This window comes from Podarcis melisellensis, assembly GCF_964234715.1.
Source record: "Podarcis melisellensis genome assembly, chromosome: 14".
Lineage (NCBI taxonomy): Eukaryota > Metazoa > Chordata > Lepidosauria > Squamata > Lacertidae > Podarcis > Podarcis melisellensis.
In genome coordinates, this window is record NC_138546.1 from 3,090,587 (window position 1) to 3,114,090 (window position 23,504).

Sequence of the window (23,504 nt, forward strand, 5' to 3'; positions counted from 1 at the left end):
TGTTATGCATGGCAGTCTTTTAGATTTTGGACCAAAATCCACCCACTAAGTCATCTCAAGCAAACATTATTAGCCACAACTCCTCACACTACCCAATAGTACTATTCAAGACGCTAAGTTTAGAGGATAAGACGTCCATGGGATGCAAAATACGCATTAAAAGAGAAATGTCATGACAGTTTGGGAACGTCTGACTGGTATGGGATGGCAAGTCTTCCTGGAGTGATTAGGATTGTCTTTAATGTCAAAAAGACCACTTAATAAGATTGACCTGTAAAATGTTCAGGAGACGTAAAATGCGGTGTTGCTGACCCTTAATTCCTGTTGTTCAGCAAATGTTCACTGCCACCTTGTGGAACACATTTCAAATTACCCAATTAACTGTTGTCTGGAAACCAAATTCCTTGATCACTCTTTGAATGATCTCAGTCTTTCACCTGAGAAGGTCCCACAGAGAAGCTGCTGGTTATGTAAGCCCAGGCAGAGTTTTGCTGGCACCATAGTCTTTGCCCTTCCTCCTCTTCTTCCTTCAGACATACGAAAGCCACATGCCAATTATGTCTGTTACTTAAAAGTTTCTAACCATTGCCTGCTTTGGACCCCTTACACACTTGTGGCCTGTGTTGCGTAGGTTTTTTCTCGTGACTTTTCTTTCAGAATACAATGTAGTCCATCCCCCACCCTGGTTGCTTATAGCTTTACTTTTCAAAGTGTCTCTATCACTTGCTCATTATTTCTGTGAGCTTTGGAGTGTGCATTTATTCTTTAAATATCTACAAAGCTGTTTTGAAAAAGTTCCTCAGATTGTTGTACCAAAAAACCCTGCAAATAGGAGGGGAACACTTCCCCTGTCTATCATATCAGGTGTAGACACAAATATCAAATCTGGTGGTTAGGAAAAACAGGATAGAAAGAAGGTAAGTTGGGATCTACTGGTAGATTTCTGGGTGATTTGTAGTGGATTGGCAAGGGTTTCTAACTCAGTAATGAACCCATTAAAACCTGGCAAAACTTGCCATGGCTGGTTTTGTGCTAATCACCTGTTTCTTAGCCTCAGAATGCCTTCTCTATAAAATAGGGATATGAATTAGTTGCTTCTGACCAAGTGTCTGTGAGACTCTGCCAGGCAGCTTGTGTTTTGTGCTAGGATCTTTGGAATGCAGGAACTTGGATATAGGCTGGCTCCAGGAGTAGAGTAGGCAATTGGCCTCAGCTCTTGAGCCACAATTTGACATCTGTCTCTGCCACAACCACTATTTTTGCCCAGGTTCCAGTTAGTAGACATTGTAGTAAACAAACACAAAATAGATCCTGTAAGCAAGAAGTTGGCCTGTCTTCATATAAAACATCCCCGAGATTCTTCAGTACCAGTTAATAATACTGACAGAATGTGGCAATCTCCTAACTTGTAAAAAGGTGACTGTGTATGTGTGGCTGCCTCCTTACCCCACAGTCTTAATATTACACTGGCCCCTTAGATTAGTTATGCATCCAGTGGCTGTGTTCATTGCCACCCTGTATTCCAGCCTGATGCCTTCCAGCTGTTTTGGACTGCAATTCCCATCAGCCCCAGCTATCCTGCACCAGCTCCTGGAAGACTGCTTTGTTGGTTCTGAGTTATTTGGCAGGCTCTGTGGGAAGAAATGTGACAGGCTTTGAAAGCCCAGGCTGCAGTTGTGGGAGGTCTGAGTCATTCTCTTCTCTGTGGGGAGGTGGTTGCTGTGAGAAGGAAGCTGTTGCTGTACTACTCAGAAGCAGGGAAAAGAGGGGGGAGGAGAAGCAACGCCACGTGCTTGGTCTGGTTTGCTCTGCAGCAGACCTGAAGAGAAACTTTCCTCCCGTCTGCAGGAGTTCAGATGATGATGGAGAGGATGAATCGACTGCTCAAGGGAACAGGCAAACGCACGACAACTTGTACAGGGTGCACATGCCTAGTCTTTACAGCTGTGGGAGCAGCTATGGAAGCGAGACCAGCATCCCAGCAGCGGCGCACACAGTCAGCAATGCTCCCGTCACAGAGTACATGTGAGTAGATGGTGCTCAGTGCATAGAGTGGGTTATGTGCACCCACAGGGACATCTCCACTGAAAAGTGTTAGCTGAGTAGCAGGACTGTTCCTGAGACCCAGGGCGGGCCACTGCTCTGTCAGTCAGTAGTACTGTCCTTGAATGGGCCTGTGGTCTGGCAGTTTCACATATTCGCAGTGGGAGGATGAACAGGGAGGGAAGAAGGGAGGCTCTGTTCTGCAGCTCTCTGTACCTGAGTGGATCCTGGTATTTGGTTTAAGAGATAATGTATGGATACAGTTGAAGGCAGCAGTTACTACTGGAGAACCAAAAAGGGAGTTGTATGTGACTGCAGCTGCAAGCCAAGTTATTTATATCTTTCTGTATTGCAAGTGGATAAACTGATATTTGCAGAGCTTAATGGGAAAAGACTCAGTGGTACTTAAAGATTGGAAACACTTGCCAGTAGAGATGCTGTGTGTTCAAAACAGGAGTGAGAAACCTCAGACCCAGGGCAAATGTGGCCTCTCAAGCCTCACTATCTGGTTCCTCAGAACTCTGGGCTGCATCAATAGGAGTATAGCATCTAGATCAAGGGAAGTAATAGTGCCACTGTATTCTGCTCTGGTCAGCCCTCACCTGGAGTACTGTGTCCAGTTCTGGGCACCACAGTTCAAGAAGGACACTGACAAACTGGAACATGTCCAGAGGAGGGCAACCAAAATGGTCAAAGGCCTGGAAACGATGCCTTATGAGGAACGGCTAAGGGAGCTGGGCATGTTTAGCCTGGAGAAGAGGAGGTTAAGGGGTGATATGATAGCCATGTTCAAATATATAAAAGGATGTCACATAGAGGAGGGAGAAAGGTTGTTTTCTGTTGCTCCAGAGAAGCGGACACGGAGCAATGGATCCAAACTACAAGAAAGAAGATTCCACCTAAACATTAGGAAGAACTTCCTGACAGTAAGAGCTGTTTGACAGTGGAATTTGCTGCCAAGGAGTGTGGTGGAGTCTCCTTCTTTGGAGGTCTTTAAGCAGAGGCTTGACAACCATAAGTCAGGAGTGCTCTGATGGTGTTTCCTGCTTGGCAGGGGGTTGGACTCGATGGCCCTTGTGGTCTCTTCCAACTCTATGATTCTTTTATTCACCCCAGGCCACCCTCCTCGCTGGCCCTGCTTTGCAGGCTGAATGTTTTTGCCTCTTGCTCCTCTGGATGGGGGCTATAAGCAGGTGTGTGAATATGTTAAGAAAGTAGCCTGTAGTACAAAGATACATTGCATTTGTTGTCCTGCCCCCTTTTGCCACCCAAATGAAACCACCCCTTGGACTGAAAAAGGCTCCTCCGCCCCTGGCCTATTGTATTTCCACCATTGTCTCTGTAATGGAACAAATGGAACATCTTCCACAAACTTTAATAATATGGAATATGAGATAATTCTTTGTCTAGAGACAACTCAGAATAATGTGCAGGTTTTGGTCGTGTTTTGGACTGGCATATGATGTGCATCTTTGGATATAACCACAGGGCTAGGACTCTTCATGGGAGTGGTACATCTCTTGCCTGCCTCCTGAGCCAAGGAAATAACATCCACCAGCCTAATCTGGCTGTTGAGCAGCAGTTGCCTGTTAAGGCTCAGTTCACAGATTACATTCTGTGTATACAATTCCAAGATCACAACGAATGCAGCCACCTTATTTTTTACTTCCACAAATACTGTAAACCAGAAAGTGAATGACCTTTTCACGCTTTACTTTTTCTTGCCTTCCCCTCAGGAGCCAGAATGCAAATTTTCAGAACCCCCGATGTGAGAACACACCTTTGATTGGCCGGGAGTCTCCACCTCCCTCCGTAAGTCTGTTTTAATTACTGCTTTGAAGGGTGAAACAGAAATCTGCTTTGGAAATATGTGTAGTCAGCTCCTATATACTGCTTCATGAATAAGCATCTATTTAGAACAGAAACATGAGCTCTTCCTGCACCCATACACATTAACACAACTTGTCTCCTGGTAAAATGTCTAGGTTCCTTTTCATATAGGAAAACAAACATGCATGTTGCTTAGAACATGAGGATTGTTGTCACAGATGTGAACCTTTAGAAGAATTCTGCAAATATATTCTGCTAGTAAGTCTGCAGATATATCACCATAGTAACTCTTGAGCTTGTAGTGGAAACTGTGTTTTGACATTAACACTGAATCCTTCTCCAAAATCTGCCTTAAAGATATACAGGTGTTTAGGGGGGGTTGTCTTCTGTTTCAATCTTGGTAATTTTTTCATTTTTTTGTATCAAACTTTCAGAATAGGGAAATGTCTTTCATGAAAGGTTTTGATTGACCTGGAAGCTGTTTCAGGCTCAGCTTTGTTTCATTCACTGCTTAGTTTCTTTGGTTTCAAGCTTGTAATAACCTGCAGTATATCAGCCTTTGCACTGGTGAGTTGATAGTGTGCTTTAGCACCCAATTGAGATATGAATGACATAAATCCATCTTTTTTCCTTCTTTTAAGAAGATGCACTCTTATGATGTCTGAACTTGTCTTGTGGGAGTGCATTTAGCCATTCCTGAAAGCAAATACACCCTAAAATATAAAAGAAAAGCAATGAGAATTTTAAAAGAACAAATTGTGATAGCCTGTGCTACCAGCCCTAGTTGATTACCTTGACTAGCTCTCAGCAACAAACTTCAGAATTCTCCTTTTTAGCCTTTCCCCCCTTTTCTTTTTTTGTATATAGTTTCAGAGAACGCTGTTTTTCTCAGGCATGGTGTTACTGTTTCAGAGGAAATATAAACATCTATTCTTGGAATTCATTACTGTTCTGACTGAGAGTGTGGTGGTGGGATCTGTAGCTGCAAACACTATAACTCCCTAATACTGCATGCTAAGCCTGATCATTTTAGTCGCCTGTAGAATTCAGCCAAACCATAGTTTTGCTTGCTGCAAAGCTCTTACTCTTTGGCAAAAGGAGTCTTCATTCTCTAATTAAGAAATGTCCCTTGTCACTAGCAGTGGTCTTAATTGCATTTCTTGGGAGAGGGAGATGGGGGACTTCAGACAGGTGTGGTGGGAGCGCTGTTGAAGATGTGGGATGGGCAGAATATCCTTCATCTCCTACCTGAACTTTTTGAGAAGACTGAATAACACTGTCCCAATGAAAGAAGGAAAGCGAATATGTCCCTACATGCATCTGAACTGATACTTTTAGTACAAGAAGGAATGACTTCAGGTGGGTTCCTGCTTTTTGAGTTGTGGGGGGAATAGAGACATCTTCTTGCCAGCAGTTATCTATGCAATGAATTACTTTCAGATGGGAAAGAGAAGGCAGAATCTTTGAGGATGGGATGTGAGTCCTCCCCATGAGCCATGCGGCCCATTGGCCTTTTCCAGCTAAGGCTCAAATCCACAACCATAGGAAATGCCTTTTACTCAGCTTTGGCCACAATTTAGGAGTAAGAAATCTGTAAATAGGAGGCGCCTAAGAAGTCTTTAAGATGATGTTGCGTAGTCCGTACTCATACTATTTTGTCTCCGCTTCTGTTGTGGAAACCAAGGAAACCTACTCCTAGAACTGGAGTCGTCTTCTTCATTGTTTGTCTATTCTTTTTGTCCCCTTGGTCATACCTTCCCTTGTTTCCTCCTCCTCCTCCTTGCTCCAGAGTCTAATCCCATAGGACAGTAGAGCCTTCCCTGTCATTGACATACACACCCCAGCGTTTCACTTGCTTGCACTGTGTTTTTCATGCACGTTGAGGCTGCACTCTCTCTTTTTCTCTCTTTCCTGCATCATCACAGTTGTATTTGGCTGCCATGGACAGTAGCAGCCATATGAGCTGGCAGCTTAAGCCCTCGGACAGTGCTCGGACGTACTGGTAACAGCGCCCGCAAAATCGGAACAGGTACTGAAATAAGGTCCTTCTCGCTGAACTCCCACCCACACCCTGCCATCCCTGCACTTATTTCCCCAGGCCAGTGCCAAAGTATTCACATTCCTTCTCCCTGCACTTCCCACCCTATCCTTTTCCTGCCCAGGGTTTACGCTAGCTAGGCCTGCCCTGGTGCTTAGTAATGGAGCAACATCAACATCTTTCCTTGGCAAAGCTTCCTGTGGTCTTCATGGCAGTCAGTCGCACCTCTTGGAGATGAACAGATTAGCATGAGTTTTGTAATGAGAGAGGAATCTCCTCCTCTCTAACTAGGCCTCGAGTTTGGATGCTGCCAAGTGTCTGAAACTGAAAACATGAGAAGAACCAAGTTTAGCTAACATGGGCATCTTTCTTAATGAAATGCCTATTTGTCTTTCCTCAGTGAATCTCTTGGTATCGCAGCTGATGCTGTGGAACGCACATTTTTTAAAAAATAAAAAAAGAATGCCACCAGCATAGAACAGCTACTAAAGCTTCTCTTAACAAATCTATAATCCAGAGCACTTAAATTCTGCCCATTGCATGTTTCAAAATAGCTTCCTAGCTGTGTTGCACATACAATCTTTCTATTGGAAATGTTTGCAGGCAAGGTTTGACAGGAAGAACGCTACTCTGGTTCCTGTTTAAAAATGGGTTCCCCTCTGGCTTTGACAAATTAGCCATAGAGTTTTCTTAATCAGTAATAAGTAAGCACAGTTGCCATGTGGTGCTTTCTTCTTCCTATGATGCTAAGTGGCAAGGATCCATCAAAAAACAACTTCTGTAGAATCTTAAAGGGAAAGGGGTATAAGCATAGTTTGGTGATAAGAGCACCATCTTTATATACCAAAGGGTCCAAATTCAATTCCTAGCATCCTAGCTGGGGGGGACAGGGGACTACAGTGGCCGTAGTTCAAAGTTAGAGCATATGCATTGCTCAGTTCCTAGCATCTCTAGGTAGGCCAGTGAAATGCCCCTGCTGGAAATTCTGGGGAGCTGCTTCCACACAAGTGTATAATACCAAGCTAGATGGATCAACGGTGTGACTCTGTTTAAAGCTTCCTTATATCCATAACAAAAGCATTGTAAGTGGGTGTGGCTGGAAAGAACCTTTGCCTGAGATCTCAGGTATTGGCGGGCAGTAGCAGGTAGCTAGCCCAGGGCCACATGGACCTATGGTCTGACTTAAGTACAAAGTAGCTTCTTGAGAGCCATGTGTAGTTTTGAATCCTAGAGGCAGGTATTTGGGGAGCGCTTAATCCTGTGCAGTTCATCCCTTTAAAACAAGCCCAACCAACCAACCCGCACTCTTTATCTACTGAAGCAAACTGAAAAACGTCTGCCCTGGAAAAAGTGCCTGCCCTAATGCAGGTTCTTCTTTTGTTTCCCTGGTTGGTTAGCACAGCCCACTAGCCACAGTCTGCATCCTGTTCCTAGAGCTGTTTGTATACATCAAGCTGTTACACCTCCACATCACCCATTCCTGCTGAGGCTTTTGTGCTGCGCTGGCTTCCATTCTCCGGTGTCACTTGCCTGGTCTTCATTCTTGCCACCTCCTTGTCATTGGCTTGCTCTGCTTTGGCAAATGCTTGTGGGTCTCTTGAGATGGCTGGCCTGTCAAGGAAACAGCCTTGGCTCGGCGCACTCTTTATCAAGCGCATGAATGGGTGTGTGCGTCATTCAATGCATGTTGCTTGTACTCTCCAGAATGCCACTGCATCTTCCTCTCTTGTAAGCAGTCTTGCATTGGCCTTGCTTGGGCAACCAAGCCCCGGATGCAGCATTTCCTAATTCTCATGGGTGTATGCAGTTGCCCATTGCATTGTGTATTTTTAATGTTCTGTATTACCTACTTTGTATTTCAGGCAATTCCCCCCACCCCAGGGTAGTTTTACAGCGCAGAATATACTTCATGAAATTAGAGCACTATCTGAACTTTAAAAACAAAATAAATGTTACACTGAATGCTTACGATTAATTAAGCGTTATATAACGACCTCAAAGAAATGAATATCATCAGGGATACCATTTTGCATTGAGGGGAGGGGGGCATAGAACTTTCTGGTGGAACCATAAACAAGGCTAAATTGCATGATCAGTACTGCAAGTTTATCAGCGCAGGCTAAATGCTCACCCTCTTTTATGTTTGAAGCAAAAATGTTTGTTCCTTTTTGTATGCATAACCTACTCTGTAGGCCTGCAATGGTTTATAACAATAGCTAACTAGAAAGAATACATGAATTTTGAATGTGGGTGGCAGAGACTGCCCTCCTTAAGTGGTTGGCCTCTCTAAAATGCCTGTCATCCTTCTTCCCTCACCCCAAAACTTGATTTAGATTAAGGACATGTTGTAGTATTTGTGTGGTTCTGCTGGAGAAAAACTTTGAATTTCCACTAAGGACCAGTCCAGCTGTCCCTCGTAGGTCTGCTGTCCCCCCCCCCTTTTGCTTTCTAAGGAAAAAATTCCTCCGAGGTTAGAACCAGCAGGGGGAAAGAGCTGCTTAACATTTTACACAGCAAGAAACAATTGGAAGAAACACCACATACAGGAAGCAGCTGCAACAACTAATCTTGTTCCCAACACATCTTGAAAATGTTTTTTTTTGGGGGGGGGAATCAAGGGAAAGCTCTTATATTTAATTCTGAGTAAAACTGCTTTTTTTTAAAAAAAATGTATGTTGCAGCTAATGCACAAGGTTGGGGCTAGACATTTTCCTGCTCAAGATCTTGCAGTAGGAAGATTGGTGGGGAGAGGGAGAGAGAAGTGGAACTGTCACCTTGTGAAGAAGCGTCTCCTTGGAACATGTGGGCGCAGGTTTTGGTTGGGATTGTTCCAAAGATCAGCAAAGTCCCTAAAATGTATTTAGCAGACTGAGCCCTCCCAGGTGAAAATGTTTAGTGAAGATAGGATACGTGTTCCAGCAGCCCAAAATGTGTACATGTTGACCAGAACATCAGCACCAATCAGGCTGGCTCATGCTCAAAAAAACTGGACATGAATATTTTGTCTTAAATTCAGTTGCTGAGAAGGGGCCAAAGGTTATCAGCAAAATATTTATGGCAGTTGCAAGATATTGAAGTTACCCACTCATTCAGGTGAGGAATAAAATAGACTAGTTCTTAGAAATATTAACTGCCTACATAAGTGAATGAATCCATAATATATAAAAGTTGAACCAAGCGTCAGGTTCTCCTGTTTCCTCCTTCTCTTCCCACGGAACTAGGAGGAAGATTTGGGGGCAGAGTTTGTTTCACTTTTACAGAATCCCAGCTTAGCATTGTTTTTGAATGAGAGATCTCCATTTAAAACAACTCTGGTTAATTTAACAAGCTAACTTCATAAATAAAATGAGAGGTGATCCAGAGAGTAGTGCTGTTTTGTAGACCTGCACAAGTTAAACTTCAGCTAGACAGTCAAAGACCTGGTCCACACGCTCATAACTTTAAGCCGTGGTTGGTTTAGCCATAGTGTGGTTTGTTTGAATGTCTGAACCCAGCAGCAAACCATGATGGCAGGTTGAGTTGTGCACTATGGCATGTTTTAACTATGGTTTGGTATCTTGTTTGAACCCACCAGCCTTGTTTAACTATGGTTTGTTTGGCCACTCCCCCCCATATGCTCACCAAGCTACACAGGTACAAGGCAAGAGTAGTTGGGTAGCAAACCAAGCTTTGGAGGAACAAACTGTGATTTGTTGTTCATCTGTGAGACAATCATTTGCTGAGCCACAACGGCTTTGCGCTGTATATGTGAGTGTGAAATGGTGTAGACCTAAAGGTCATTGGGTATTTGGCGATGGGGGAGCAGGCACTGTATTTCAGCCGAACCTGAAAGGGTTGGTTGAGAGAATGAAAGAATAATGTACACAGACACTGAGCTCCGTGGGGAAAGGGTGTGATAAAAGCATAATAAATGTAAGGTTTGGTTCTCCTTTCAAGAGAACTTTGAGAGTAATATTTTTGTCTGTAGGACATAACTTTTCTTTAGAAAGATGGGAATCAAAGGAATCTATCTCAGTGGGAACAGCACAGATATTAACCAGGAGGTATTTAATTAAATTTGAAAGGTCGGGTTGGCTGTCCATAAGTCATCTGCAGTGAAAGACCTGACTGAAAAGATGTCCTCATACATGGGCATGTATGGGAAATTGAGCTGGCATCAGGAATGCCGTTGAATCACTAACTTTGCCTCTCTTATCCTAATACCTGCTCTGCTTTACAGAATCAATGTTCTCTTCCCTAGGGAACACATCAGAAATAAATGTAGTGGTGTCTGCCTTGCTCTCTGTGTAAACTTGCTCTGTACCTCTTAGTACACACTAAGATTTCACACTGTTCTTTTTAAAAAAGAGAGAGAGAGAGAGCGAAACTTTACATCATGAGCGACCTTGCCTGTTTTATCCTCTGTGTTGCCTATTGCCCAGCAAGGGGTACTTCTGGAGCTACTGCAACAACCTTGAGAACAGGATCTGGTTGACATTTATAGCTGAGCATTAACCTGTCCCAGAAGAACATCTGTCTTTCCAGTAAAAACAGGTGTTAATCCCATTGAGGCAGGTGTTCCAATCCTATCCATGTTTATTCAGATGTAAGCCTCATTTCACTCAGCGATATTTGATCTTGTGTTTTTGAGCATTGGATTTTAACTTGAGTCCATCGCCATGGTTGCTTTCAGCAAGCTAAGTTGATTTGATCGCTGCCAAGGAGTAAAACAGTGACTCTGGGATAACACCAAGTTGACTCTAAGGAGGAAACACACTTCCTTGGAAGACACTTATTTTTACTTTATTTCATTTCATTTATATTGTGCCTTTCTTCCACCTTGGAACTCAAAGCAGCATGCAAAGGATTTCCAGTGGTCTACTGCCCAGGTACCAACCCAGACCCAGAACTACCAAATGCCAGAGTAGGGAGCTCAGGGTGCTACATCTTGTGTCCTCAGACCATCCTCTGGCATATCTGCCTGGGTTCCTTCCTCCTTGTTGGTCTTCCATTGGCAAGTGAAAATGTCACTTTTAAAGGCATGGCCCTGCAGCTGAAGGGGTGCTCTGCTGTGTTTTAGCTGGCTCCTGGATGGATGGATGGATGGATGGATTTGTAGGGTGGACTGTATCAATGTTTGGACTGTTGGTTTTTATGTTGGGTTATTTTTATTATGTGCTGGTTCAAGTGTGTATAACAAATGCCTATATATATATATATATATATATATATATATATATATGCGCATAATCGGCTTCTTACCAATGTGTTTTGTTGCATTATATGACAGAAAGGTAGGATTGTGTCCCCCTCACTAGCTCCTCTTTCCCACCTTGTGCCAGTGATTGTAGCAATGCCTCTAGAAGACCTGACCCTGCTTTATATCTCCCAGCATGGGTTCCTGGGCAGCCCTCAGTTTGCAACACATATGGTGCCCTTAAATTTTCCATTTTTTTTCTTTCATAGTAAAAAATATAGATATAGCAATGTATCTATATATTGCCACTCATCTCTTCCTTTCTTTGCATGATTGAAAGAGGAAATCTGGTGAGCCAAATCTCTGCTTTTTATTCTCACTGTTTAATCAGGGAGCACTTGGATTGAGCACTGCAAGTATTTTGTAAATAGGCGTATCACTCATGGCCTGTCTAAATTCCAAATTTAGGTTTGTTTTTATACCAGCTTAACTGCCGAGGCTTTCCTTCAAAAAATCATGGGATTTGTTATGCATATACCGTATTTTTCGCTCTATAAGACGCACCTGACCACAAGACGCACCTAGTTTTTGGAGCAGGAAAACAAGAAGAAAAATATTCTGAATCTCAGAAGCCAGAACAGCAAGAGAGATCGCTGCGCAGTGAAAGCAGAAATCCCTCTTGCTGTTCTGGCTTCTGGGATAGCTGTGCAGCCTGCATTCACTCCATAAGACTCACACACATTTCCCCTTACTTTTTAGAAGGGAAAAAGTGAGTCTTATAGAGCAAAAAATACGGTATCTTCTACACCCAGGAGTTTTGGTTCTGGCATCTGTCAGAAGCCTAGGTGAACCTTTTGTTAAGGCGTCGGAAAGGATGATTAACCATTTGATATCTAACTTCAAATCTTAATACAAGGGGATGTATCAAGCAATACTTGAGTCTTAAGGTCTTGCCGATTACTCTGAATTGATCTACTATCTTCTTTGTGTTTTTTTCTCTTTCTCCAGTACACCTCCAGCATGAGAGCCAAATACCTCGCCACCAACCAGCCTCGGCCAGACTCTGGCAGTGTGCATTAAAAACTAGAATGTGGTCTATGTTAAAAAAAAAGGAACAAAACGTGCCAACTGCTGCCATCCTGTGTTGTCCTCGCAGAACAGCCCTGCTTTTTTTCTGTCCTGAATCCAGCTCCGTTGCTTTTCTTGCTTCTCCACCCCTTTGGAGTGCACTTGGGGCAAAGCTAGGTGGAGGCTTATTACTGATTAAGGCTATACTTACTTGCACCTGTGTGTGCAGGAGTGGACAGAGAAGCAAGGTCCTGTGCACACCTGCAGGAGACTCGCCAGTTCACCCATGTTGCCCTGCTATGTGTGGGATCAGCTTTTGTTGACCGCCGATCAGGAAATTGCAAACCGCTTGCCACCTTTTCTGCTAAGCCTCTGTCTAATTCATTGAGGACGAAAATGGTGTCGTGAGTCAAGCCTAGAAAAAGTGGATCATCTTACAGAAGTACTATGGATGCGACATACTAATCCGAGGAAGCCATATTTAATGCGCACACTGTCGTAAAGTTCACGTGCACTCAGCTTCTACTGCATATCTCTCATCTCTGTGCTACCCTAGAGAAGTGTCTCCTCATTCCAGGATCGACAAATCTGGGAGGCCACCTCTTCCTTCCATGTTAGAATGAGAAGGCCTGCTGATTCAATCATCCTCTTCCAGTACAAGTTTACTTCTCTCTCCCTCTCTTTAGACCTAGGTGCAAACACCTGGGGAGAAGTAGGGGGCTTCCCTTGCCAACTGCTGTATTCTCACTCCCCACACGCTATGCATGCACCCACATGCATGGATGAGCTCACATCGGCTGTGCTGAATTTTCCCACTCTACTTTGCCACTAGACTTTCTAATAGCAATCAGCAGAAGTTCTTTGACACTGATGTACAGACATGAAACTGGAGCCAGCATTCCTTCTGGTGCCAAAATATTTCAGGACAATGTTTAAGAAGCATTAGATGGGGGAGAGAAGGATCTTATCTCTGCTGTTGCCCGCATGGCACGAGTGTAACATGATAAAAGCGCAACTAAGAGTGCCAGCCAGATTTGGTGCAAATGTTCCCCTGTGGCAAGATAGACTTACTGCTTTTTCTGAGCAAGACCCTAGAAGCGTTGGATTCAGATATAGACCTTTGGGAGAGCTCCACAATCAATCTACAGATTTATGCTGCTCCTGTATCCCAGAATTGGGGAGCAAAAATACTGTGAATGTCAGAACAGGTTAGATATTTGCTTTTTCTCCCACCACCCTCTTTGGCCCGTCATGCTAATCTCTCATATTGGCTGCACAAACCACATTCCAGTTGCCTCTTAAAATGATGTGTGCTGGCAACAAAGATCAACAGCAGATTGAGAGAGATCAAAGTTCAGGGATGCCTGCACCAGTCCCACAGCTGCTGCATTGAAGGTGCTCTATTTGATAAAACACCGTGGGGGTCCAGGTGGGGGGTGACAACAGGAAATACTGGACAGGGAAGGCCTTTACTTATTTAATACTTTGATTTTTCATTTCTGTGTAACTTATCCCTCAACAAGTGACTAGAGACAGGGTAAAATACCTCCCAATGTCAGCTGGGATACCAGATGACTTTTTTGCATGGCACCTTTATCAGAACTTGGCGGGTCCTCATTTAAGTTCACGTAGAAGCCACAGTGAGTTTGTCCCATCACCTAGGACAGTATTGGAGGAGAACTCCTCCAGACATAGAATGATAGAATTGTAGAGTTGAAAGGGACCTTGAGGATCATCTAGTCCAAACTCCTGCAATGCAGGAACATGCAGCTGCCCCATATGGGTCAAACCTGCAGCCTTGATGTTAGTAGCACCACCACACTCTAATCAGCCGAGCTGTTCACCCACTTGATAACCCGTATCTCTTCCATTAGCAAAGGGCTGCTTTCAGGGGAAGGTTTGTATGCCTTCTCCTTGGAAATAGGTTACTTCCTACAAGGGTGTGACTCTTTTGCAGTCTGCTTACTGAGAAAGTGGAGGGTGCTAGAGGACCATGGGATCTTTGGGTGCTGCCTGCCGAAGGATAGAAAGAAAGATTGAAACAGTCTTCAGTCAGTTGTCAAAAAGATTTACATGTACATGAACAGCATAGTAAATTTAAATTTACCTCTGGGTATAGATTATGGTCATATGCTACCCAATACTAATAGGAGAGGGTCTTAAAAAGTTAAAGACTGTAAATGTTTATGTCCTCCCTGCCATCTGGCAACCTTTTAATAATCACTTTCCATCTGGCTAGCTCCAAAACTGGTCTCTTTTCCCACTCTAAGGACCATACTGCACATTGCAAGAGTTAATCCTCATTCTGCTTAGGTACATGGTTTTGAAACACCTTGTTTGTTCATGCTTCTAAAAAAAAAAAATTAGGTGTACACTTGAAACACCTTAAATTTATGGAACAGTTTTCAGATTGTACTGGAGAAGCAGCCCCCAAATATCACCCTTGGTAGCCTAGCCATGATTTTTAATGGCTTGAGAAAGGCAAGCCTTTAAACGAGGTCTCTCCCACCCCACGCCCACTAGTGTAGAAAGGAAGAGATTCACAGAGTATGAAATCATAGAGCTGTAGATTTGGAAAGGACCCCAAGGGTCAAGTAGCCCAACCCCCTGCAGATGCTCCAGTAAATGCTGTCTGTCCATACTGATGCTAACCAAGGGACCAACAACAACATTACAGTAACCACTATAGAAATTGCCTTCGTCCAAGGTGTAGCTGCAACTTACGCTCTGAAGAGGAAGGAGCAACCGGGTACACTGGTGGATCATGAATTGCCAAATGGAGATGTGCTTAGTATCTTCCATTGGATTTCTAGAAGGAGACCATTTGGGGAAAAGTGATGCTATAAGGCAAAGCTGCAAGGTCTCAACTGTGTGGATTCGATTGGGGGACTCTGGACTTGCTGTGACTTTTTTTCCAACTTCCGTAGAGTCGCAACATCTAACTGCCTTGTTGCATGCAATGCAGGACCTTGGTGTATATCTTAATTAACATGGGCAAGACTCAACTTGGTTTTTAATTGAACCTCTTTTTTAAAAAAACGAAAAGAACAACACCGATATGGATTCCTGAGTGACACCAACAGCACGTGGGGATTTTCCAAGGCTACTTTAAGTGGACCTACTTCTGAAAAAGAAGCTGGTGTGTGGGGGCATTTGCACTGGCACAAGGAAAAGTGCACACAGTGGTGACCTGCAAGATTGGTGACTCTATGCAGTCTCTTGTGCAATCCCAAACCATCTGTGGTTGCAGCATGTCTGTGGAATCGGCTTCTCAGGAGTTCTCTGCATCATTTGTTCTACCCCCACTCTGCCCTGTCCTCCAGGCCAGCTTCCGAACAGACTAATTCCAAATTGCTGACTGGCCGGTTTTATCTTTTAGCTGGCTTTGGTGCCTGTTGGGGCTCTTAAATATCTTTGGTATAGCAAGTGAAACCACAAAAACTTTATTTTTTTCTCTGTCCTGATTTGTATGAGTTTTTAAGTAATGTGATGGGGTGGGGGTGGGGAACAATCTCAAGACCATATTGCTTGGAATGTGTCCTGGCTGATTTCCTCAGCGACTCTCAAATCATTTCAGAACCATCGCCCTAACTTTGATTTAGTTTCTGAAATTCTGGAGAGGGAGGAAGACTAATATCTAGAACTGCCTGATCAGAATCTAAATGAGGCAGTGAGACAACGGAATGGGAAACTGGAGTGGTAAAGACTCTCCTTTTGATTTTCTTTCTCTCCCCCCACCCCCAGTGCATCTGTGGCCATCTGCTTGTCTGCTTTATTTAGTCATGTTCCTCCCCTCCCCCCTAAAAAAAACCCCCATGGCATTGTCACAGCACTTTTTTTATTAAAAAAAACCAATTGTGAACCAAGAACCTTGTCAAGCACACAAACATCTCCACAATGTGAAATGTATATAGCATGTTGGACTCTCTGCGTCCAGTGTTCAAGACTGCATTGTAATCGTTTAAAAAAAAAGGAAATTGAATCAAGACTTGGCTGTGAATTTATTTTTTCGTGTGTGTGCTGTCCTGGAAATAAGTGTAGTGTTTTGTATCCTGTATGTTAATGTTAGCTGACTCCATTTTGAGTTCATTTTTGCTTATTAAAAGAAAAAGAAAAAAGAAGGGTTCAGTGTACGAACTTGGCATTCATCCACGTATGCCGATCTGAGGAGTTCGATTCTCCTCTGTTGTCCCCTATTCCTTGTTAAATACCACTGGAAACATATTTTAATTTAGTGCCTCGGGTGTGACCAGCTTAGCAGTGATGGAAGGAGAGGGAGGCCCAGAATTTCCCAAGCCGCAGATTGCATGTTCATGGAAAGGTGTTTGTGTGTGTGTGCTCAGGGTACGATTTCCAAGAATAATTAAAGCTTCCACATTAGTGCTTAGCCCAGACACTTGGTAGCGCCTAGATTCATCTGGCCCATACAGCTTTTGACCTACCAAGCCAAACAGCACACCTCACTCAACAAGCCGCCTGTTTTTGTTTTTCTGCCTGCCTGGAAGTACAGAAATGGCAGTGTTGAAACTCCTGGCGGGCTACTTACTGTAAGCAGATGGGGAGCCAGTTTCACTTGGCTTGAATTCGTGCATGTCTTGAAATTCTTGGTGCTAAACACTATTCAGAAAGCCTGTGCCGCCTCTGCTCTTTATCCCCTGTTAGGATGAGCATTGTGTGTGTTCACAAAGGGGAAGAATACTACCTACATTTTGCAGTAATCAATGTCGCAGTGGCCATGAGAAAGAAGTTGAGCTGCTCTCTTTTGACACAGCTTTAGCCTGCAGTTCAAGTTCCTACTTCAGCATGGAAGGCTGAAAGTCATAGGACCATTTCACATAATGCTGTGTGTCAGATTGTAGCAGAGATACTGTGGGATAGTTTTGGTTGTGTGAAATGTGTCCCATGCATAAGTTTTTGTGTGGTACTCATGAACTGGAGGCAAGCTTATGTGATTCACATGCAAAAAATACTTCTTAAAAGGCCACGCGAATACAAGCCAGTGTTAACTTACACTGTTCTTGCCTGCTCTCAGCCAGTGTTTCAGGAGAGCGTACAGACTCTCTGCCATTCTTAGCGAGGCTTTGAATATCAGGCAAGATCTTTCTTTTCCAGGACCAGCCTCCCATGAGGATTAATAGCTAGGAGGCTTGGATTTCAACTCCTTACAAACATTTATCTCATACATTTCCTGAATTTTCAGGCTATAATTCATTGTGCTCTCTTTGAATTGCCTGCAATATTAAATCAGCTGGGTTCCCCTTTTCTTCACCTTAGATATTTCCCATTTCTGTTACTCACGATTAATCTGTGACTTGGGTGGGAAACCAGTGTCCATATGTTGTTGGACTCCAACTCCCATTAGCCCCAGCCAATGGTTCGAATCATCATGGATGATGGGAACTGTAATTCAACAACATCTGGAGGCCTTTCCCCACCCTGTTTTAACTAATGGCTGGCCAGGACCTCAAAAACCTTAAGTCTAACCCAGTTTGAACGTGTCTTGAGGAGCAGGCCCTGAGCCACATGGGAGCTTGCTGTTTGAAAGGAGTCTATGGGGCATGTGAGAGCCTTTGGAAACCTCTAGAGCAGGCTTCCTCAAACTTGGCCCTCCAGCTGTTTTTGGCCTACAACTCCCATGATCCCTAGCTAGCAGGACCAGTGGTCAGGGATGATGGGAATTGTAGTCTCAAAACATCTGGAGGGCCGAGATTGAGGGAGCCTGTTCTAGAGTAGCTTCTTGGATCTTAGCCATTTATGTGTGTGTGTGAGAGAGAAATTACTATGCACAGCTAGTTGCAGGACTGCAGAGTTTGATTCCTGGAATGTTATCTGCTAAAACAAGAAAGAATCTCTGCTGCTAATCTTTATTTTTGAGCTTGCCCAAGAGAGAAGATGCAGAGACACACTTTGCTTTTCCAAGGGATCCGATTAAAAAATGACCCAGTAGAATTAATCTCAGCCTTGAGGAGTGCACAGTGCTGAAAAGGAAGTGGGAGAGAGCCACTCTTCCAACTTCCTGTTTCAGCTCTATGTACTTTTAACCACCCTTATTGCCTAATGATCAAGGGGGGCAGCGAGTGGGGAGGCTCAGAGGCTCTTGCAGGGGGAGATCTCAAGAGCTTCATTGGCAACCTATGGCTTAAGCTCCCATAACCTCTAAAGCGTGGGGTGGTTGATTAAAGGAGTCACTGTATCAGGAGTGGGAAATTTGATGGGACCATTGAAGGTGAGAGCTGGGATCCCCTAGAGCCTAGACTTTTTTCATTCTTGACTGACATGCAGTTGTCAGATGAGAGTTTGGCGGTGGGATTGGGGAGATGGCTTGGCTTCACTAGACTTCAGTTTTTCCTCTGTAAACGAGGCGACTCTCCTCTCGCCCAACTAGGTGAAGTTTTGCTTTGACGTCCTGCATAGGAAGAGGCAGAGGTGTGGGCTTTTATTTATTTATTTATAACAGAAAAATGCCCCTTCTGGGTGCACTTGGACCAAAAAAGAGGAAGAAAAGGCCAGTTTTTAAGCAGGCAGCTATGAGGAAAGCAAAGCGTTATTCCTTTCAGTATTTAAAGAGGGGTTGCTCTACTCCCTCAGGATCATTCTAGGTGCTGAGTGTCTTCGACAACAAGAACAACACCACTGTCCTCTCTATGCAATGTTGGTTTTTTTCTATTTTACGTTAGGATTCTTAAACTCTGAATTTCTCCACCACAAGGGCTCCATCTCCAGAGAGCGTTGGAAGTAGTTGGCAAGAATGTTGCCACCACACACACACACACACACAGCATCAGGTGTTTTGGTGCTGTTAAATTTGCTTCTGGGATTTGCCAACTAGGATGATCCAGCTATGGTAGCTGTGCTTTTCATTAGCAGACCAATGGCAGCCACAATTGGGAGATGACTGTCTTTGTCCCCATGCTGTAAAAAGGTGGTTCTGCTTTCTGGGCAGTGATCTGCAAAGAAAGGCATAAGAATAGGCCAGGCTGCTTTTCCTAGCTGTAACATAGGTCCTGGATCCTTTGTTAACAAGAGTCAACATGGGAATTGCCTGAGGACTTCTCTCCCTCACCTTTTGACTTACTGTCACAGAAACATACCAGTGAAGGCAAAACTGACATTTTCTCTCTCTCCTAACTTGGTTTTGTTTAAAACCACAATGGCTGTACTGTATATCATGCCACTTTATACATATATAAAGATACACATGTATATGTGTGTAATTTTTTTTAAGCCTTTGAACATGACTAGTTGCTTTCAAGTGTTCTGCACTTACCCCAAATGTTTTGAAATTTTGTGGGGGTATAAACTGAGGAGTGAGCCTGTTTTTGTATCCTTCCCTTTCCTCTCGTTAGTTTTATTAAATTGTACTGTAACCATTTTTTAATTTTTTTTACTGGTTTGGGTTTTCTTTCCCCCCTTGTTCAGCAAATGCTAAACAAAAAGTTCTAAATGTAATTTCTGTGGTTTCTATTCAGCTTCAGTTTAATGTTTTAAAATAAACTTTGAAAACGCATAGCCCTGGAGTTACGTGTCTTAATTTTAAATCACTGCCATTGTTCCTTGCGGCTTTTGTTTTATATTTAAGTTTGGGCATAGTTTGTTAGCATTGGGGACTGTGTTTTATGAATTTGTACACACAGAGGGAGAAACATGCAATTGGTTGCTTATATTCTGCAATGAAAGGTAAAGGACCCCATGGCGGTTAAGTCCAGTCAAAGGCGAATATGGGGTTGCGGCACTCATCTCACTTTCAGACTGAGGGAGCCGGCGTTTGCCCACAGACAGCTTTCTGGGCCATGTTGCCAGCAGGACTAAACCACTTTTGGTGCAACGGGACACACTGACAGAAGCCAGAACTGCAGCGGTATCTATCTACTTGCACTGCTAAGCTTTCGAACTGCTAGGTAGGCAGGAGCTGGGACAGAGCAACAGCTCACCCTATTGTGGGGATTCAAACTCCCGACCTTCCGATCGGCAAGCCCAAGAGGCTCAGTGATTTGGACCACAGCGCCACCCACTCCCTTACTATTCTGCAATAAGAGAGGGTGAAAGAGGAGGGGGCATAGCTTACCAGCACTGGTTGCAGAAGTGCCCCCTTCTCCAGTCCTTGGCATCGTCCATGGCATCCTTCCCTGACCTGGTGCAATCCAGATGTTTTTTGACTACAACTCCCATCCACTGCAGATGGCATATCTATTGGCAAAGGCTGCCCTGCTGTAACTAAGTCTAAGTGGGGTTACTGAAGCAGCTGCCTGTATTTTGCTGCCTCTGCTTCCTCTTGTTTCACCTGCATTGAACTTCAGATGGTAGAACTCCTTAGAGCAGGGACCCGTCCTCCATAAAATGGGTGGCTCACCATTCTTGGCCTGTGTGAGGTACATTTCCTGCTGACCAACCCTCTGCACTGCAGTGCTGGATGTTTTCTCCCGCTCTGGAGGGTAGGACTCGAACCAATGTCTTCAAGTAACAAAAAGTGAGATTCCAACTAAACATCAGAGCTGTTTGACAGTGGAACAAAATCCCGCAGGAGGAGGTGGACTCAGTGGGCGTTTCAAAGCAGAGGTTGAATGGCCCTCTGTTTTGGATGCTTTAGATGAGATTCCTGCATTGCAGGGGGTCAGACTAGATGACTCTTGCTGTCGCTTCCAACTCAACTATTATATGTGGGCATGGGGAAGTGTGCCCTGATGCACAGCATGTCAAAGCTCATGATTTTGTGGGGAGGCTTCTCCCAAGTCATAGTGCCAGGGTGACACCTGGCTTGAGAGCAGTACATGTGAAAAGGATCTAGGAGTCTTGGTTGACCACAAATTTGACATGAGCCAACAGTGTGACGCAGCAGCTAAAAAAGCCAATGCAATTCTGGGCTGCATCAATAGGAATATAGCATCTAGATCAAGGGAAGTAATAGTGCCACTGTATTCTGCTCTGGTCAGACCTCACCTGGAGTACTGTGTCCAGTTCTGGGCACCACAGTTCAAGAAGGACACTGACAAACTGGAACGTGTCCAGAGGAGGGCAACCAAAATGGTCAAAGGCCTGGAAACGATGCCTTATGAGGAACGGCTAAGGGAGCTGGGCATGTTTAGCCTGGAGAAGAGGAGGTTAAGGGGTGATATGATAGCCATGTTCAAATCAGTTCTCCTTTTCCCCCCATTGTTCTTTCCCCCCAAAAAAATATTTATTGGTGCAAACGCATGCCACTCAGAATCTGAGCTTCTGGAAAAACCACTTGTTCTTGCCTGTCTTGCATCTCTCCTCAAATTTCACTCTGGCCTCCCGCCGGGCTTTACGTTTCAGCGCAGGGTCCCTACAGACATCCTTGTTGACAACAGTCTTGTCAAGGGGAGTATCAGCGGAGTACCTGGTAGGCATCAAATGGCTGTAATTGTAGATCTTCACAAAGGACTTGATCTTGGAATGCTTGGCAATCTTCTTGCCCATGCTTGCTGTCACTTTGCGTGGGTAGCGATTGATGCCTGCCATCAGAGTGTGGCTGTAGGGGTGGTCAGACGTGCCATCATCAATATTCTTAACAATAACAGCTTTGTGTCCGGAGTAACGCCCAGCAAGGACAAGGACAAATTTCCCTGGTTTCATAAACTTGGAGCTGCAGCGGTGTTGGCACCCACACCCTATTGTGGGACCCTGACCCAGTCCAGGTGCCCAGGGTGCAGTGATGATGTTTCCAGATATGGAATATCCAGAATATCTGCATTGCTTTCCCCGTTTGCCCCTCATGGTGCAGGCAGCCTTCACCGATTGTGCTAGTTGGGGCTGGTGGAGTTGCCATCCAAAGCAATTGGAGCACATCAGGATAGCCAAAACTGAAATAGCCACACTGGAACTAGAAAATAATGCAGGTTTTTTAAAAAAGACACAAACAAGGAACAAGTGTGATAAAGGTAAAGGGGCCCCGGCCATTAGGTCCAGTCGTGGCTGACTCTGGGGTTGCGGCACTCATCTCGCTTTCTTGGCCGAGGAAGCTGGCATACAGCTTCTGGGTCATGTGGCCAGCATGACTAAGCTGCTTCTGGCGAACCAGAGCAGCGCACAGAAACACTGTTTATCTTCCCACTGGAGTGGTACCTATTTATCTACTTGCACTTTGACGTGCTTTTGAACTGCTAGGTTGGCAGGAGCAGGGACTGAGCAACGGGAGCTCACCCCGTCGCGGGGATTCGAACTGTCTACCTTCTGACTGGCAAATCCTAGGCTCTGTGGTTTAACCCACAGTGCCACACACGTCCCTTAACAAGTGGGATAGCGGGTAGATTAACTTGGTTCTGTGAAAGGAGTCCATCTCAGCTTCTTCCAGTTGCTATTTGCATTGGGCATCAATCCTATCTTGTTTCCACAGCTTTCAGCTGCAGACCATAATGCTATCTCTGCTTACTCACATTTCAAGTGTTCGTGTCACACTGCTTCCACCAGGTGGCAGCAGCACCTTATGTATCTCCTGTAAAATTTTAAGCATCTCCAGGAAAAAACAAAAGAGAGCCTTGAAGCAGTGACTAAGGAATTCATGATAGCAAAATCTGTTGTCAGCTAGAATCCACTTTGTCGGATGCATGAATTTTTATACTGAGTTGGTGTAGTAGAGAGAGAGAGAGACAGAGGGATTGCATGGGCGGGGAAGGGGTGAATTGTAAGCTGTGACATGGAAGGGAAATGAAATGTAGAAAGGTTCAGGTGTTATATTCACACACACACACACACACACAGTCAGTTATGTTGATGATCCAGACATCTTGCCATTTGTAAGTCAGTTAACACATGCAGCGTGATAAAAACCCACTGCCTCCATCCAATTCAACCAGTCTTTCGAGGTGATGCAAGAGTAATTCTAGCTATTTTGCAGCAGCAGCAAAAAAATCCTGGAAAATAACATTGCAAGGAAGGATCTGTGCCAGAACTTAGTTATTTCTCTTGGTAGTTGCAGGCAGGTTGATTTTCTTGATGTGAGGGAGCGTTTCCCACACTACTCTGGAAGGTATAGTCTACTCATTTTGCTGTGTATGTAAATGATATCTTAATTTCTACTTGGGAAGGGAAACTAAAGGAACTGCAATGCCAAATGCCCTGACTCGAGATTAAGGTAAGGGGACAGTCCCCGGATTTACAAATCAGTCCCCATACAAAATCCTATCATTCCTACTAAAAAATGTCCCTGGATTCATTGGAAAAAATCTGGTAACCTTAGATTAAGGCCCATATCATTCACTGAAACTTACAGTCTGAGTAAGAATGTACACAATCAAGTTCAAGTGTTTGAGACGGTGTAATACTTCTGCAATTTTATCAAGCATATCCCCCCCCCCCGTGATGTGCTTCCAAGTACCTAGCCCACACGCT

At 44.3% G+C, this 23,504-nt stretch overlaps 1 protein-coding gene, 1 long non-coding RNA gene and 1 pseudogene across 5 annotated transcripts in view; 2 read left to right on the top strand and 1 right to left on the bottom strand.

The window, feature by feature from the left end:
* Positions 1 to 12,198, top strand: part of TTYH3 (tweety family member 3) — a 77,407-nt gene extending 65,209 nt beyond the window's left edge. Inside the window, exons 12-15 of one of the 3 annotated variants that reach the window (XM_081889198.1) lie at positions 1,849 to 2,025; positions 3,780 to 3,855; positions 5,799 to 5,902; positions 12,096 to 12,198. In XM_081889198.1, coding sequence (XP_081745324.1) covers positions 1,849 to 2,025; positions 3,780 to 3,855; positions 5,799 to 5,879 — 334 coding nt within the window. In that variant the 3' untranslated portion in view covers positions 5,880 to 5,902; positions 12,096 to 12,198. Of the gene's footprint in view, positions 1 to 1,848; positions 2,026 to 3,779; positions 3,856 to 5,798; positions 5,903 to 7,369; positions 7,715 to 12,095 lie in introns of those variants that run through there. The other 2 variants (XM_081889197.1, XM_081889199.1) reach the window with 2 other exon arrangements.
* A 2,253-nt stretch (positions 12,199 to 14,451) lies between these two features.
* Positions 14,452 to 19,662, top strand: LOC309357296. Its single transcript, XR_014163060.1, has 2 exons — positions 14,452 to 19,077; positions 19,115 to 19,662. It is a non-coding gene; the product is annotated as an uncharacterized lncRNA (long non-coding RNA).
* A 1,659-nt stretch (positions 19,663 to 21,321) lies between these two features.
* Positions 21,322 to 21,776, bottom strand: LOC309356409 (large ribosomal subunit protein eL27 pseudogene; annotated as a pseudogene). Its single transcript has one exon. The product of its transcript is annotated as a large ribosomal subunit protein eL27 pseudogene (transcript).
* Between the last annotated feature and the right edge of the window lie 1,728 nt (positions 21,777 to 23,504).